General features: G+C 32.6%; 1 protein-coding gene across 2 annotated transcripts in view; it reads left to right on the top strand.

The window, feature by feature from the left end:
* TfIIFalpha (transcription factor IIFalpha) overlaps positions 1-14675 on the top strand; it is a 59916-nt gene extending 45241 nt beyond the window's left edge. For both annotated transcript variants that reach the window (XM_068393243.1, XM_068393242.1), the window contains exons 9-12: positions 2230-2453; positions 4536-4611; positions 4972-5100; positions 12543-14675. In XM_068393243.1, the coding sequence (XP_068249344.1) occupies positions 2230-2453; positions 4536-4611; positions 4972-5100; positions 12543-12747 (634 nt within the window). In that variant the 3' untranslated portion in view covers positions 12748-14675. The remainder of the gene's footprint in view (positions 1-2229; positions 2454-4535; positions 4612-4971; positions 5101-12542) is intronic.
* Positions 14676-15042: the final 367 nt, after the last annotated feature.

Genomic DNA, 15042 nt, shown 5'->3' with positions numbered 1-15042 from the left:
CAGTAGTTACTGACGGGTGGCGTTGGAGCCCCACCCCCCAGCCAGTAGACTGAGTAGTCACTATTTTCAACCACCGGAGAATACAGACATACTCCTAGTGATATCAACTAGTTGTTTATACTCCTGGTGCTATCAACTAGTTGTTTTGATTCTCTGTTTTTTCCTCTAGTTTATAGTTAAAAGTTAGGGTTAACAGGAAAAGGAAAGGTTTTGCAGTCTTCCTAATAACTGTAGCTGACTGACAGTTTTTATGTAACTTACCGATATACACTTTTTGTTTCCCATGCTGTTTACTCCCTCCCTAGTGTGTAGTAGTAACGATGACATCATCGTAACCGTCAGTAGAAGAACTTCTGGTTATTTCTTCATCTATACTCCTTCATCTCTCAGCGCCGACTGCGGAGCCATACATTCATCGGACTTAGAGCACACTGCTGGTCAGAAAAAGAAAGGGCACAACCCTTCTTTATCCCCTTGTTTTATTTAGACAATTAGTCCTTTACACTGATCGATAGCCATTACATTTAAGTGACTCGTACCTCTCTATGGGAGAGACAGTGTTGCTTAATCCTTCACCGAGGATGAAGAAAGAGTTGGCGAGATTACGTGCCACTTTGCACTCCATTAGTATGCTACTATGTATTAGCAGTGTTACCGATATTGAGAAAATTTCCCAAGATCTTTGAAATGCTAATAAATGTTGGTGGAATTCGAAAATTTATAACAAAATATGGGGAAGTTTTATATAGATTGTGACATTTTCAAGTAATTATTAATAATTTGGAGATAATTTGGTGGGATTTTAGATATTTTGTGTTAGAATTCAACCAAAATGGTAGCTCTCGACAATTTGCACGGCTGGCGTCATAAGTGGGTGTCAAAGGGTGGAGGAAGAATTACACGACTATGTCTCACTTTAGAGAATGCTTCCTGTGTAATGTGGTCACATATGCTAACATAGAAGTACACTAATATAACCCTTTCATTATCATGAATAAAGATTATAATCACAAGTGTCAAATTTGATGGTTAAGTGAGATATGAGGATAGCTACAGTACATCACTAAGCTGGGGGTTGTCGGGGCCCGAGAGTAATGCCTCATGTAGGGAATGTTATGATTAGCTAAAGAAAATGGTGGGATTATGCATGGTAACACAAAAACACACTAAAATAGCTCTTACACAATCAGGAATAAAGGCTAGAATCCCAAAATCATCATTGGTTGGCTGAAAAAAAGAGGACGAGCTAAACTCAAGGGGAGGAGTTATTTTTAGTAGAATAGTTAGGTGTAACATATGAATTTAGAAGGAGTTTATTAGGATAAGCAAATCATTTCAATTTCCATTGGGTTTATATTTGTAAATGACATTTGTGATACATAATACACCCTTGTACCTGGTATATTTTGACGTACAGTGTACATCAATGTAGGGAAGGTTAGAGGTCAAGGGTTGTACAGTATATGTGTTAGAACATATCATGAATTTTTAAAGTAATATATATTTTTCCTAAAACTACAAATGTTAGTCATTTGTTTTACTTCCTGCCTCAACCAACCCACAAGTCCTAGGGGAAGGTCATAAGTTGTTTCTTAACATCATTAGTGAAATTTAAGTAATAGATTGCAGAGTGTTGTTGATAGGCACCATAGTGAGTATGGAAATGTGATGTCTGTTGTTCCTCAAGGTAGTGTTCTTGGCCCATTAATTTTCATAATATATACATATGACATATGGTTTCGCTTAGAAACAGGCTTGTTGCATATGCAGATGATGCTACATTCTTTTCATCGATTCCATCTCCTGAATATCCTTGAGAGGAAGCCCGGCTCCTCTGCCACCCACCAGTAACTATACTCAATTTTTTTTAAATGAGGCGCATTTGCACTGAATCGCTGCTGTGCCCTTTTAGCTCGGAAAAAGTTTCCTGCTATCTGATTGGTTAGAATTATCTGTTCAACCAATCAGCGATCATGAAACTTTTCCAAGCTAAAAGGGCACCCCTGCGAGTCAGTGCAAATCTGCCTCACTAAAAAGAATCGACTTTAGTGACACCGTCACCTCTTTATGATTTTATTAGCTGAATTCCAGTTACATTGAAAACATACTCCTATTAAGGGACTCAGGTTTGTATATTTGGGAAAATTACTTTGAAGATATTTTATGTATTTCTTAATATGTCATCTCAATTTTGTAGTACATCTTTCAATAAAATTGGTATATTTTCAGTTCTGAGGCAGAAGATGATGAAGTTGTAAGGAAGGAATTGGCAGGTGTCGATGAAGCCGATGCGTTGAGAAAACTTCTAAACTCTGATGAAGAGGAAGAGGAGGAAAAAGAAAAAGAAAAAGAGAAGGAGGAGGATGAGGAGAAGAAGGAAAGTGAAGAGAAAGAACCCAAGGACAAGAAGAAGAAAAAGAAGAAGAAGAAAGACAAGAAGTCTGATAAAGAAGGTAAAATATTCATAGATATCGTTATTTTTTGCTGACAATTTTGTATGAGAAAGGTAGTGAATCATGGTCTTGCTGTGAACAGAGGAGATTAAGTGTAGAGGTCTGAGCATAGCCTGTCCCTCATGTTCTATGGTCAATAATTCACTTTATACAGTTATAAATCTATTTCTCATGATGGTTTAATCATTTTGGTTGTATTTTGAAGCTTAATTGTATATCAACAGTATATAAGTATATCAATAAAGCCTATCAGGTTAGAAAAAGCTGTAAATAAATTAGTTGAAATTCTCCCTAACAGTAAATTACTGCAGTAAAAACCACCACATCCAAAGAAAATTAAAACTATCTATAGTGAATTTTTTATATTGTGAGGTACCTTCATAAATTCACTAGCCACTGTTGTATAAATTTATGCAGTAAAAAGAAAAAACAAAGTCAAGGAAGATATATAGTGTCTACATGAAATAGCCATTTTAGATACCTTTGCTATAGTTTTGATCCACATTGTGATTTTTTTATCATGCAAATTACAAAACTCAGTATTGTCTTATTTTTTTACTTTATCGGTACTAATAAGTTGTGCATTGGTGGAGTGTGCATAAGATTTAAAAATTATGATAAGGCAATAAAAATATTTAAAGAAAGCAATCTAACAAAAACTATTATACTGGTAATATAATTGTTTGCAATAATCACAATCAAAATATTGGAACAAGTGAAAATGTGTTATTAATTTTCTGAGTTATAGTTTTACTCATTGTACTTGTCAAGAAAGAGAGAGACGTGCTTATTGCATTAGCACAATTAAACAGATAACATCTGGAAATAAACAGGTTCACACTCATATATACCTTAAACTTTCTGTTATGAATGTACGTATTGTTAAATTTGTTTTGAACAGTACTATGCAGTGCATATATCAATTTTCACTTTCAAAGATATTTTCACTAGTCTCTTCTATCATGGAGTACAGAATATCATAATCCTGAACCTTGTGTATATGGCAGGTGATTAACATATTGTATCAGGGAAGTCAACTGTAATTTTGATATTTCATCTTGAATGTTAGTGCCCAATTTCTACTTCCTTATTGGTTCTAGTGCTTAGTAATCATCCATTTTTATCCTTTCCATAGTAGAGTTTGATTATTATACTGCAATCTCAAATGTAGATCAATTAACTGTCATGACCAGATTTTCAAGAGCTTTTAGGAGATGATCAAAGATGAGTGAGATATGGTGATTGATGAGGATGTTACTGTACAAATAAATTCCATACTTATGATGTGGAAAGGTTTAATTGATATCAGTTTATTAATTTAGTATAATCCTGAATAATAGTATCAGTAAAAGTAAAATCTGTAAATTAGAGTTTGAGAGACATGAAAATAGGAAGTTAAACATGATTTTTGATAATTAAGAATCAATAAAGGAGAGCAATAGGTCAGTAGTTGCAAAGGTAAAGTTATCAGATTTATTAGGAGTGAGCTAAATGGACTTTGCTTGGAACTTGTAGCTGTTTTCAGTTTCATATGAACTTTTATATTAAATATTTTTAAATATTAAAAACAAATCCAGAGAAAGACAACTTAAAATACAATAAAAACTCAACATAATCTGGATGTAGTGTGTCTCAAGGTTGAGCCAATGTGACAGAAGCTGAAATAATTAAGTGTCTGTGGTGCTTTACTTTTTGCTATTAACTACCAGTGTGCCTCATTAATTTACTAGGGGGATGTGTATTGAAAGGAAAGAAAATGGGATTTTTTTTTCCTAGTTTAGCGGTAAATGTGAATAAGCAGTGTCTTGAGAAGTAGCAATATGAATACATGTATTAGGAAATAAATTTTATTATTAGGTTTCCATTTATGCTAAGTCTCTGCATATCCTATTTATTAATGTTGAAGCCCACAAGTAATAGACAGTCTTGTTCTGTTATCAGCCATTATGGTTCTTGTTAGATTAAGTAAGAAAGAATAAGAACCAGGAGGAAACCTGTGTTTTTACTATAAGTAGGGAAAATATTAGAATCCACCAATATTATACTATGTAAATGATAGTGAATGATGGTTAATTTCCACAGATTCTGATGGTAAGACATCAGATGCAAGTGATGATGATGGAGATAGCAAGAAAAAGAAAAAGAAGGACTCTAAAGCGTAAGTTTTGTTCTAAGTATTCATGGCTTATGTGAATGACAACTGTAATTTTTGGGCTTATAGTTTGTTCCCAAGCTTTGTTGGTAATTTTATGAAGGGAAAGCAGATTTCTAAATTCATGCCCAAATCAATATATTGCATGCTTCACATTAATTGTTTCCTAGAATATTTATATTTTGTGTTATATGTGTACAAGGATATTTACAACTCACAAGGCTCAGTATTAGATTAGCATTGTAGTCAAAACCCTACAATTTCCTTACTGATATCATTTATACTAAAAAATAAAAAGTGAAAAAGGTGTTATAAGTTGCATAATTTAAGTGCAGTTTGTATTTTTCCTAATTTTGATGATTTCAGTAATGGTGCTGGTGAACCTGGCACATCAGAGGGTGGAAGCAGCAAGCGGAAGATGAAGGATGGACCTGACAGTGACTCTAAGAAAATGCGAGCGGATATGGTTGGCGCACAGATATCTACGCCAGGAAGGTTTGTGTTATGCTTCTTGTTCACTTAAATAGAATATTATTGTACTTGCTAACATATTTGGTTTTATATGTTGAGAAATATTTAGCTAAATTTTTTATGTTGTAAATAAAATCTACCAAAACTTTTGAAATGTGTAATTTTGATCAGAAAAGTTTTAACAAACTGTTTGTAGATGTGCACAAATCATAAAAAAATTTAAAACTATCACTAGTTCAGTTTGTAGGATTAACAAAGATATTACTATTCTCAATTTACATTTATGTATAACCTTATTAATAAAATAGATGATGTAGGAACCAATTATTGAATCCAGTTTTTAGGATTATCAAAGATATTAATATTTTCAATTTACTTTTATATAATCTTAGTAGTAAAATAGATGATGTAGGAACCAATTATTGAATTATAGAAAATAAGGAAATTCTTTATTAGAATTAGTTCAGTTATATAAGAATAGTCCTGAAATTCCAGGTAATTACTTTCTATCTACTCATAGGTGTGGTATAGATGAAAAGTAGGTTGTAACCAGATGAATGCTAAAATAGTTACAGTATTAGCTTTATTTAAAGGTATAATGATAGTACAAGCATATTTGTTCCTATGCGAACATACAAACCATCTTCCTGATAAGATTACCATCATCATCATCTCCTACGCCTATTGACGCTAAAGACCTCGGTTAGATTTGGCCAGTCATCTTTATCTTGAGCTTTTAAATCAATACTTCTCCATTCGTCATCTCCTACTTCATGCTTCATAGTCCTCAGCCATGTAGGTCTGGGTCTTCCAGCTCTTCTTGTGCCTGCTGGAGCCCAGTTGAAAGTATGGTGAACTAATCTCTCTTGGAGAGCATGCCCAAATCATCTCCGTCTGCCCCTCACCATGATCTCATCCACATATGGCACTTCAGTAATCTCTTTTATAGTTTCATTTCTAATCCTATGCATTGAGTAACAAAATAGATAGTGTATGGCAGAGGTGGTGGGTGGGGCTACACGCAGGAACTCGCAGTGCAGTAAAGGTATGACAAGGTACACTTCCTCAGAACTAGATGTGTCCTGTCAACTACTTTATAGAAACAAGGGAGAACTTTCATCATGAGTCATTCAATGATTTTGTTGAAAGTGTTGTCGAATTACCTGTGCCAGTGGAATAGGCTAACATTCCAGGTGCAATTTCTGTTGAACCTATGGAATCAAGAGTGCCATCATCAGGAATTGAAATCTCCTTCACCCCTTTGGAGGTGGGAGCCATGTGTAATCTAGTGGAAAGTACCTAGAAAACTCTGGCTGTGGTTCTCTAAATTTCGGGTAGAATTAGGCAAATTCCAAAGAATTAGTTGAAAACAATTTTGTTCAAATGACTTCATTGAGAACTGTCTTGTAAAAGAAATGTTATAATGTTGAATGAAATATGTCAAGTAGCTAAAATTTAAAATTTCTGTAATTTTGTTAAAAAATAAGTTTTTTAACTTTAATTTCATGAACGTTGATTTTGAAATGGATCTCAAGCACACTTAGTGTGTATATTCTTGAGTAAAAAAGTACATTGTGACAGAGGAACTTGTTTTAAGTTTTTTATAAGATCAAGAAATTATTTTGCCTTAGTAAAAAGTATGTATTAACCCCTTCACTCTGTTGACGTCAATATACGTCAAAACATACCTGGTAGTACACACGGTGATGTTGGGATAATGTCCTCTTCATTACTATTATCCTGATAATGATTAATGTTATTATCATTTTTATTATTATTATTTTTATTATCATTATTATAATCATTTTTATAAGCTACGAAAGAGTATAGCACATGGCTGTAAATCACACAAGTTCATACTCGGGGAAATTTCACTAAAGAATCTCCTCTACCTAATGTTAGCCCCTCCCCCTCCTGTCTTCAGTCAATCAATAAAGTTTCTGGGATCCTAGCCTTTATATCTTAATATGTAAGAGCTATTTTAGTTTTTCTATGTTACCATGAAATAGTCGCAGCACACACTCTAGCCAATAGCGACATTCCCTTCATTAGGTATTACTCAACCGCCCCCCCTTGACACCTTCAATTCTATGCCTTATTCATGATAATATAAGGTATATTTTAGTGTATTCACATCTAATGTCATCACCAACCCAAAAATACTTGAAATTCCAGTCCTTATTCATGATAATGTAAAGTCTATTTTATGTTTTTTTATGTTGCCACAGTGTTCATAATCACAGAGAAAGTATCCCTGCCCTCGACTATAAGTCCTACCCATGAGACGAAAACTTACCATTACCAGTAAAGGAAACGGTTAACAGAAGACGAGATTTATCTTTTTTTCTTATTCTATTCATTTTTCCAACTATCATTTCTACAATATGATATCATCTTCATGTTTTATATATTTCATATTAGTATTGTTCATTGTTTTCTCGAGTAAAAGTTGGCCTATTGTGATTATTTCCATTTATTGCTATTCTACCGTTTCTACGCAGTGTTCGTCATGTTCTTTCATGAGCAATCCACAGTATTGCCAAAGCTCGTGAAATACCCAAAACAGGAATGATCCAGTTCATGGTCACAGTTACACGCAAGGTGGAATCACAAATGAACGAACAAACAATGTCTAATGAACTAAATCCTCTCTCTCTATCTCTCTCTCTCTCGCATATATATACAGTATATATATATATATATATATATATATATATATATATATATATATATATATATATGCGTAAAAATCACAGGAAAACGTGATGCTCAGATGCAGAAGAACCACAGGGAAAATGAAAATACGAAATATACACTTAAGTCCTGACTAGTTTCGTGATACTTCCTCAGAGGACTGATTTATTGAGAGAGGTTTCTTTACAATTTATAGGGAAAGCAAGCGTACGAACATACATATAGAGATTTAGAGAACAATGACACTCCCTTACCAACTACCTGGGTCAGGTGTTGAGTAGGAGGAGTCCCCCAAGCTCATTAGACACCTGCTAAAAAGGGTCATTTCTAGTGGCGGGTATATTCTTGTTTTCTTTTTTTATTTTCAGTACAGTTTATTTATATGACAATACGGTATCCTTATCTATATAAATACATAAGCAAAACATACACAAACATATAAATATATATATATATATATATATATATATATATATATATATATATATATATATATATATATATACATACAGATATATATATATGTATATATATATATATATATATGTATATATATATATATATATATATATATATATATATATATATATATATATATTTGTATGTTTGTGTGTTTTGCTTATGTATTTATATAGATAAGGATACCGTATTGTCATATAAATAAACTGTACTGAAAATAAAAATAGAAGAAAACAAGAATATACCCGCCACTAGAAATGACCCTTTTTAGCAGGTGTCTAATGAGCTTGGGGGACTCCTCCTACTCAACACCTGACCCAGGTAGTTGGTAAGGGAGTGTCATTGTTCTCTAAATCTCTATATGTATGTTCGTACGCTTGCTTTCCCTATAAATTGTAAAGAAACCTCTCTCAATAAATCAGTCCTCTGAGGAAGTATCACGAAACTAGTCAGGACTTAAGTGTATATTCCGTATTTTCATTTTCCCTGTGGTTCTTCTGCATATATATATATATATATATATATATATATATATATATATATATATATATATATATATATATATATATATATATATATATATTATTTATTTTGTAAACAGTTTTATGTTGATTCGTATTTGTTTTATAGTATTTATACCTTATAAATTATACATTATAGAATACTTCTTGTATCAAAGAAACAAATGGATATTTACATTATATTTCTGTATAACATAAATTCCATTATTACTGTCTACTAGTTTTATATCTTTCGACGGCTATTTATCGGGGAATTATAGTCACTTCAATAGATATATAACGTTTTTTCACACATAAATCACAGTGCTTTACCGTACCTTATAATTATAAATTATACAATATTTCTTGTGTTAAAAGAAATAAATGGATATTTTCATTACATTTCTGTACAACATAAAGTTCATTATGACTATCAAGTAGTTTTATATCTTTTGACGGCTGTTCATCGTACATTATAACAGAATAACAATCACTTTAATGAATATGAAGTTTTTTTTTTTTTTTTTACACAAAATCACAGTGCTTTACTATTATTTAAAGATGAGTACATAACACTTTTTTTTCAAAATTATTCTATAATCCCTTACCAGTGAATGGAAAAAACTTAAGAAAAAATTATTCTGTAATCATCAGTAAAACAAATAAATATGGAAATGTGGCTTATTATAGGATAAATGAGCAAGTATATCCGTTGATGACAAATCTCATATTGAGCTCCAGCAGCGAATCCACGGCCTCGTAGCAAAAGGGTTAATAACTACAGTATTCAAAATAATAATTTTTAATGGCAACATATTTAAGACTGAATTGTAGCATATTATACTTTATAACGAATTCTATGTGGTGTTCCGTTAAGCTGCATTGTGAGACTTTTGTTGTTAAATAAAGCAGTAAAAACATGTGTAAAGTACCTAAACCTAAGAGTTGTAATGTTTATTAGATTAATTATAATATTTATAGTTAAAAAAAAAACTTTTCATATTTTTCTAGTCATAGTTAATTTAAAATCTTAATTCTTGATCAAAGCCACATTTACTGATTAGCTTTTTTTTTTCATAAACATCTATTGACCTGTGTGAACATTCATTTCTGAGCAAATTTTTATTTAAAAAAAAAGTCAAACATAAGTTTATGACAGTTCTTAAAAAAATAAAAATGTTTTAATAAGCAAAACTGAACCTTTCATACTGTAGGTCATACATTATTAACCCTTTTACCCCCAAAGGACGTACCGGTACGTTTCACAAAACTCATCCCTTTACCCCCATGGACGTACCGGTACGTCCTTGCAAAAAAAATGCTATAAAAATTTTTTTTTCAAATTTTTGATAATTTTTTGAGAAAATTCAGGCATTTTCCAAGAGAATGAGACCAACCTGACCTCTCTATGACAAAAATTAAGGCTGTTAGAGCAATTTAAAAAAAATATACTGCAAAATGTGCTGGGGAAAAAATAATCCCTTGGGGGTTAAGAGTTGGAAATTTCCAAAGAGCCTGGGGGTAAAAGGGTTTATAATGCAGCACATCTTGATACAACACAACAAAACTACCTCATTTTTTCATGGATTTTTGTTTAAAGCATTATTGATTTTAATATTAATGTGTAAATAAAATCTAAGCTTATGCATTTATCTATTAATATATTATAAATATTAAGAACCCTAAATAGGATATCCCTATTGTTAAAAAACAAAAGAACATCTATAGGTAAAGATGAGGCTATATCTTAATATACAATCCAAATGGTTGGAAGTTTTGATTGATATGTAGATAATAATTAAAGTTGGCAAAAAAAAATGTTGATGTACTATATAACTTCAATATGTAAACAAAGTTGATTATTTAATGCAGATTTTTTTTTTCTATTTATGAAACATTGATTTGAAGTATTTATTATGAAGAACCCCAAGATATGTGATGTAACAATGTATTACAGTATAAAAATGACTAGATTTAAATTTATCCAACATGAAAGTGGCAACATTAAAGTTATTTTTATCAATAAGAAACAGAAGCTATAACCTTGTTTTATAAAGCAGTCCAGCTATTGCTTATATTAATGTACAGTATAACAAAATAATGGAAATAAGTGTTCCGTATTAACAAATCTGTGAGCACTTTATTTAGATGGCCTATTAGATTCCAAATGCTATGTCTTAAACCTTTCATGAACATGCAGTGTAGTGTCTAAAGGCAAAGGTAGAACATTTAGATAAATAGTACAGGATGTAAATTTTTTCCACAAAATTAATTTGTAAGATATCATAAATATACATTTTAGTGATAGCAAAAGGCCAACTCCTTTGCTTTATCCAGTGTGTAAGTTCTTTATTAAATTGGTAAATTTTTATGTATACATTTATTATTATATCCCATGAATGGGAGGTAAATCGGTTGTTGTTTGCGGATGATACTGTACTGGTAGCAGACACACAAGAGAAGCTTGACCGACTAGTGACAGAATTTGGAAGGGTTTGTGAGAGAAGGAAGTTGAGAGTTAATGTGGGTAAGAGTAAGGTTATGAGATGTACGAGAAGGGAAGGTGGTGCAAGGTTGAATGTCATGTTGAATGGAGAGTTACTTGAGGAGGTGGATCAGTTTAAGTACTTGGGGTCTGTTGTTGCAGCAAATGGTGGAGTGGAAGCAGATGTACATCAGAGAGTGAATGAAGGTTGCAAAGTGTTGGGGGCAGTTAAGGGGGTAGTAAAAAATAGAGGGTTGGGCATGAATGTAAAGAGAGTTCTATATGAGAAAGTGATTGTACCAACTGTGATGTATGGATCGGAGTTGTGGGGAATGAAAGTGATGGAGAGACAGAAATTGAATGTGTTTGAGATGAAGTGTCTAAGGAGTATGGCTGGTGTATCTCGAGTAGATAGGGTTAGGAACGAAGTGGTGAGGGAGAGAACGGGTGTAAAAAATGAGTTAGCGGCTAGAGTGGATATGAATGTGTTGAGGTGGTTTGGCCATGTTGAGAGAATGGAAAATGGTTGTCTGCTAAAGAAGGTGATGAATGCAAGAGTTGATGGGAGAAGTACAAGAGGAAGGCCAAGGTTTGGGTGGCTGGATGGTGTGAAAAAAGCTCTGGGTGATAGGAGGATAGATGTGAGAGAGGCAAGAGAGCGTGCTAGAAATAGGAATGAATGGCGAGCGATTGTGACGCAGTTCCGGTAGGGCCTGCTGCTTCCTCCGGTGCCTTAGATGACCGCGGAGGTAGCAGCAGTAGGGGATTCAGCATTATGAAGCTTCATCTGTGGTGGATAATGTGGGAGGTTGGGCTGTGGTGCCCTAGCAGTACCAGCTGAACTCGGTTGAGTCCCTGGTTAGGCTGAAGGAACGTAGAGAGTAGAGGTCCCCTTTTTATTTTGTTTCTTTGTTGATGTCGGCTACCCCCCAAAATTGGGGAAGTGCCTTTGGTATATGTATGTATGTATGTATATTTCTGTCATGAACATATGAGAAATCTGTGAGAAGCAATTTGTTACACCAGGGGTTTTAAAAGATATTGTGTGAATTATCATCTTCCAAATTTCTTACTTTTGAGATTGTACAAAATTTTTATCCAGGAAAAAAGGGTTTATTTAAACTAAATATGTTTGCATGCATTTCAAAGATGTTCATTTATACCTTAGGAAAAGATTTTTATTTATGTTTTGAATTGTGTGCATGCATTTTGTGGTGTGATTGTCATGTTATGTACATATACGAAGGTCTAGAGGGTTTTACTGAATTCTGTTTTCGCATACTCTAGTGACACATGGAGCTCTTATTATTATTTCACTTTCTCTGCAGTGATAGCGGAGTGACAGAGGAAGCCATCAGAAGATACTTGATGCGTAAGCCAATGACCACGACCGAACTCTTGCAGAAATTCAAGCTGAAGAAAACGGGTCTGAACTCAGACCAGTTAGTTCACTCTATTGCTCAGATCTTGAAGAGAGTAAATCCTGTAAAGCAGATGGTGAAAGGAAAAATGTATTTATCTATTAAAATGTAATTATTGATTATATATTTAAAAGTAATCTTTTTGTGTTTGTAAGAAGGTATATGCATATACAGGGATATAAGTTTTTCGTTGAATATCGTGATGCCGGAATTCCTTTGATAGACTGGAAATGTGCTGTTAGGAATGCTACAGAACATCATTTGTCACATCAGAAAATGTTCCATTCATGTGTTATTGACATTATGCTTTTTATGGATTGAAATGTGTTTGTTTGACCTTGTCTTTTTAAACATACTTTTCCTTAGTATAGATTGTGAAAACTGGCAAAATTTGTAATATGTTTTTATTTGCTCTTTTAATCCGGGTGAGATCATTAATCAACTTGACATTACATAAGATTGTCAGTGAAGGTTTTCATTTATGTATTCTTTTCTATGAAAGATATTGTAGTACATTACAACATTTTGATGATATTGTGCATTCATATACTGTAAATCTGGGACAATTTTTTAAATAACCCATGTGGCTTACATGCATTTGAATTACACATGCAAAAAGATAACATTGTGTAATGATTGGAAGTAGCACAGCGTACAACTATATCAACATTTAAAATTCCTTTAACTCCGTCTTTTAAAACAAATGTAACTCATTCTATGAAAGACGTATTTTAGCTTAGTTTAGGACTAGTACTACTATAAGCATCGCAGCTTTAGTAGTTATTTTAAACACCAAATATGGTCATACAGGATGTCTTCACATGAACAATATTAGGCTGATCATCATAACTGTTCAGGTGCATTTTGTGTAGTATTGTGTTCATGAAGAGTACAGTCATAGTTTTGAATAATTTTATGTAATCAAAGTGTAAAGTTAAGGGTCATCTTTCAATTTTATTGCCCATACTTTCAATACTTCTTTGGCATGTCTGTAAAAATAATTTCCTTGTTTATTGAAGTGCACACATTTAAAAAAAAGATAATTTACATCATGCAACAGTGGTGTGACTGAGGTAATTGATTGATATTCTGTACTGTTCATGCTTATTATTCATCAGGAAAACAAGACAGAACTATTAGATAAAGAAGAGTGAGTGATGTTAAAGAGATTAATGTAATGAAGGAAGAATGCAGTAGGAAATTTGTTTTTAATGTATCTTTTTTGTGTGTACAGTAATCAGTTTTTAAAGTTTTTGTATCAAAAGTAATTTCCCTTCCATGTTTGAGAAGAAAATGTCAAATAATCTATCATGCAATTGCTGATATAAATTTTTAAAATGAGAATTTATTAAATTTTGGTAATGATATATTAAGAGTGAAAAGATCTAACTAATTATCTCTATTACTGGATTGGATGCTCCCAGTATAATTCGTATACAAATGCTCATTGAACAATCCATTGGTTAACATTACACCTTAAAAACATATTGTAAATTTTAGTAACTTTTGCTTTAGATCCACTATCTTCCATGCTGTGTTTAACTCATCGTGGTGGCCCCATATTAGTGAATTTGTGTCATATGATTCAAATCTAATGATATAAATTATTAGGTCTAATTTTTATGGATTATGTAGTGGGATTTTATATTTCCTTTTATTAAGACTTTCTTCCTGTGAAAGTTGACCTTTTGATGTGCCTCAGTACAGAAATTGTATCTTTTGAATAGATTTAGAATCATTACTTGAAAAAAAAGTCTTCTTGAATCTCTGGTTTTTTTATTCATAATTGTATGCTTGGTTAGCAACCATACAGTGACACAGAATTGCCTCCCAAGTCCTAGTGCCAAGCCATATGGCCCAAATTCCTTGAATCATAGTAATATTCATATATCTAGGAGGAGTAATATTATTGCCTTTTATTAGGACCTTCGATGTCTGAAAACTTTGTGGGTCGGATTTTAAATTAATTGTCCAAAGTAGCTTTTATTTCCTTAATCTGTAATCATTTTGTATGAAAGAAATATAGATCAATTATTTTGTTTCATGCTTATGTGTAACCTTAAATTTTTTATGTGTATGCCTGTTGGACATTATTTCCAACAATTTGTCTTGTGTAGCACGCTATAAATAGTATTGAGGGTCTTTTGAAGTGTCCCTTTGGCCCTAAACTGGTTATTTGCTTTTTGTGTTTCATTTGTCATATATTTCTTATGATCTTTCCCACTTCATGCATGTGTGGTTTTCCCCTTTGATTTATAAACAAACCAAAGGTGGTCTGTTTTCTCATTAAACTACATTTCATTAATAATGTATAGTGTTATTTTTTTTTTAAATTGCTATTATTATTATTATTGTTGTTGTTGTTGTTATTATTAGAAGCTAGGCTATAACCATAGTTGGAGAAGCC

Source organism: Palaemon carinicauda, chromosome 19 (assembly GCF_036898095.1).
Source record: "Palaemon carinicauda isolate YSFRI2023 chromosome 19, ASM3689809v2, whole genome shotgun sequence".
Classification (NCBI taxonomy): Eukaryota; Metazoa; Arthropoda; class Malacostraca; order Decapoda; family Palaemonidae; genus Palaemon; species Palaemon carinicauda.
The sequence above is the reverse complement of the archived record's forward strand: the minus strand, read 5'-3'. Positions and strand labels throughout refer to the sequence as shown.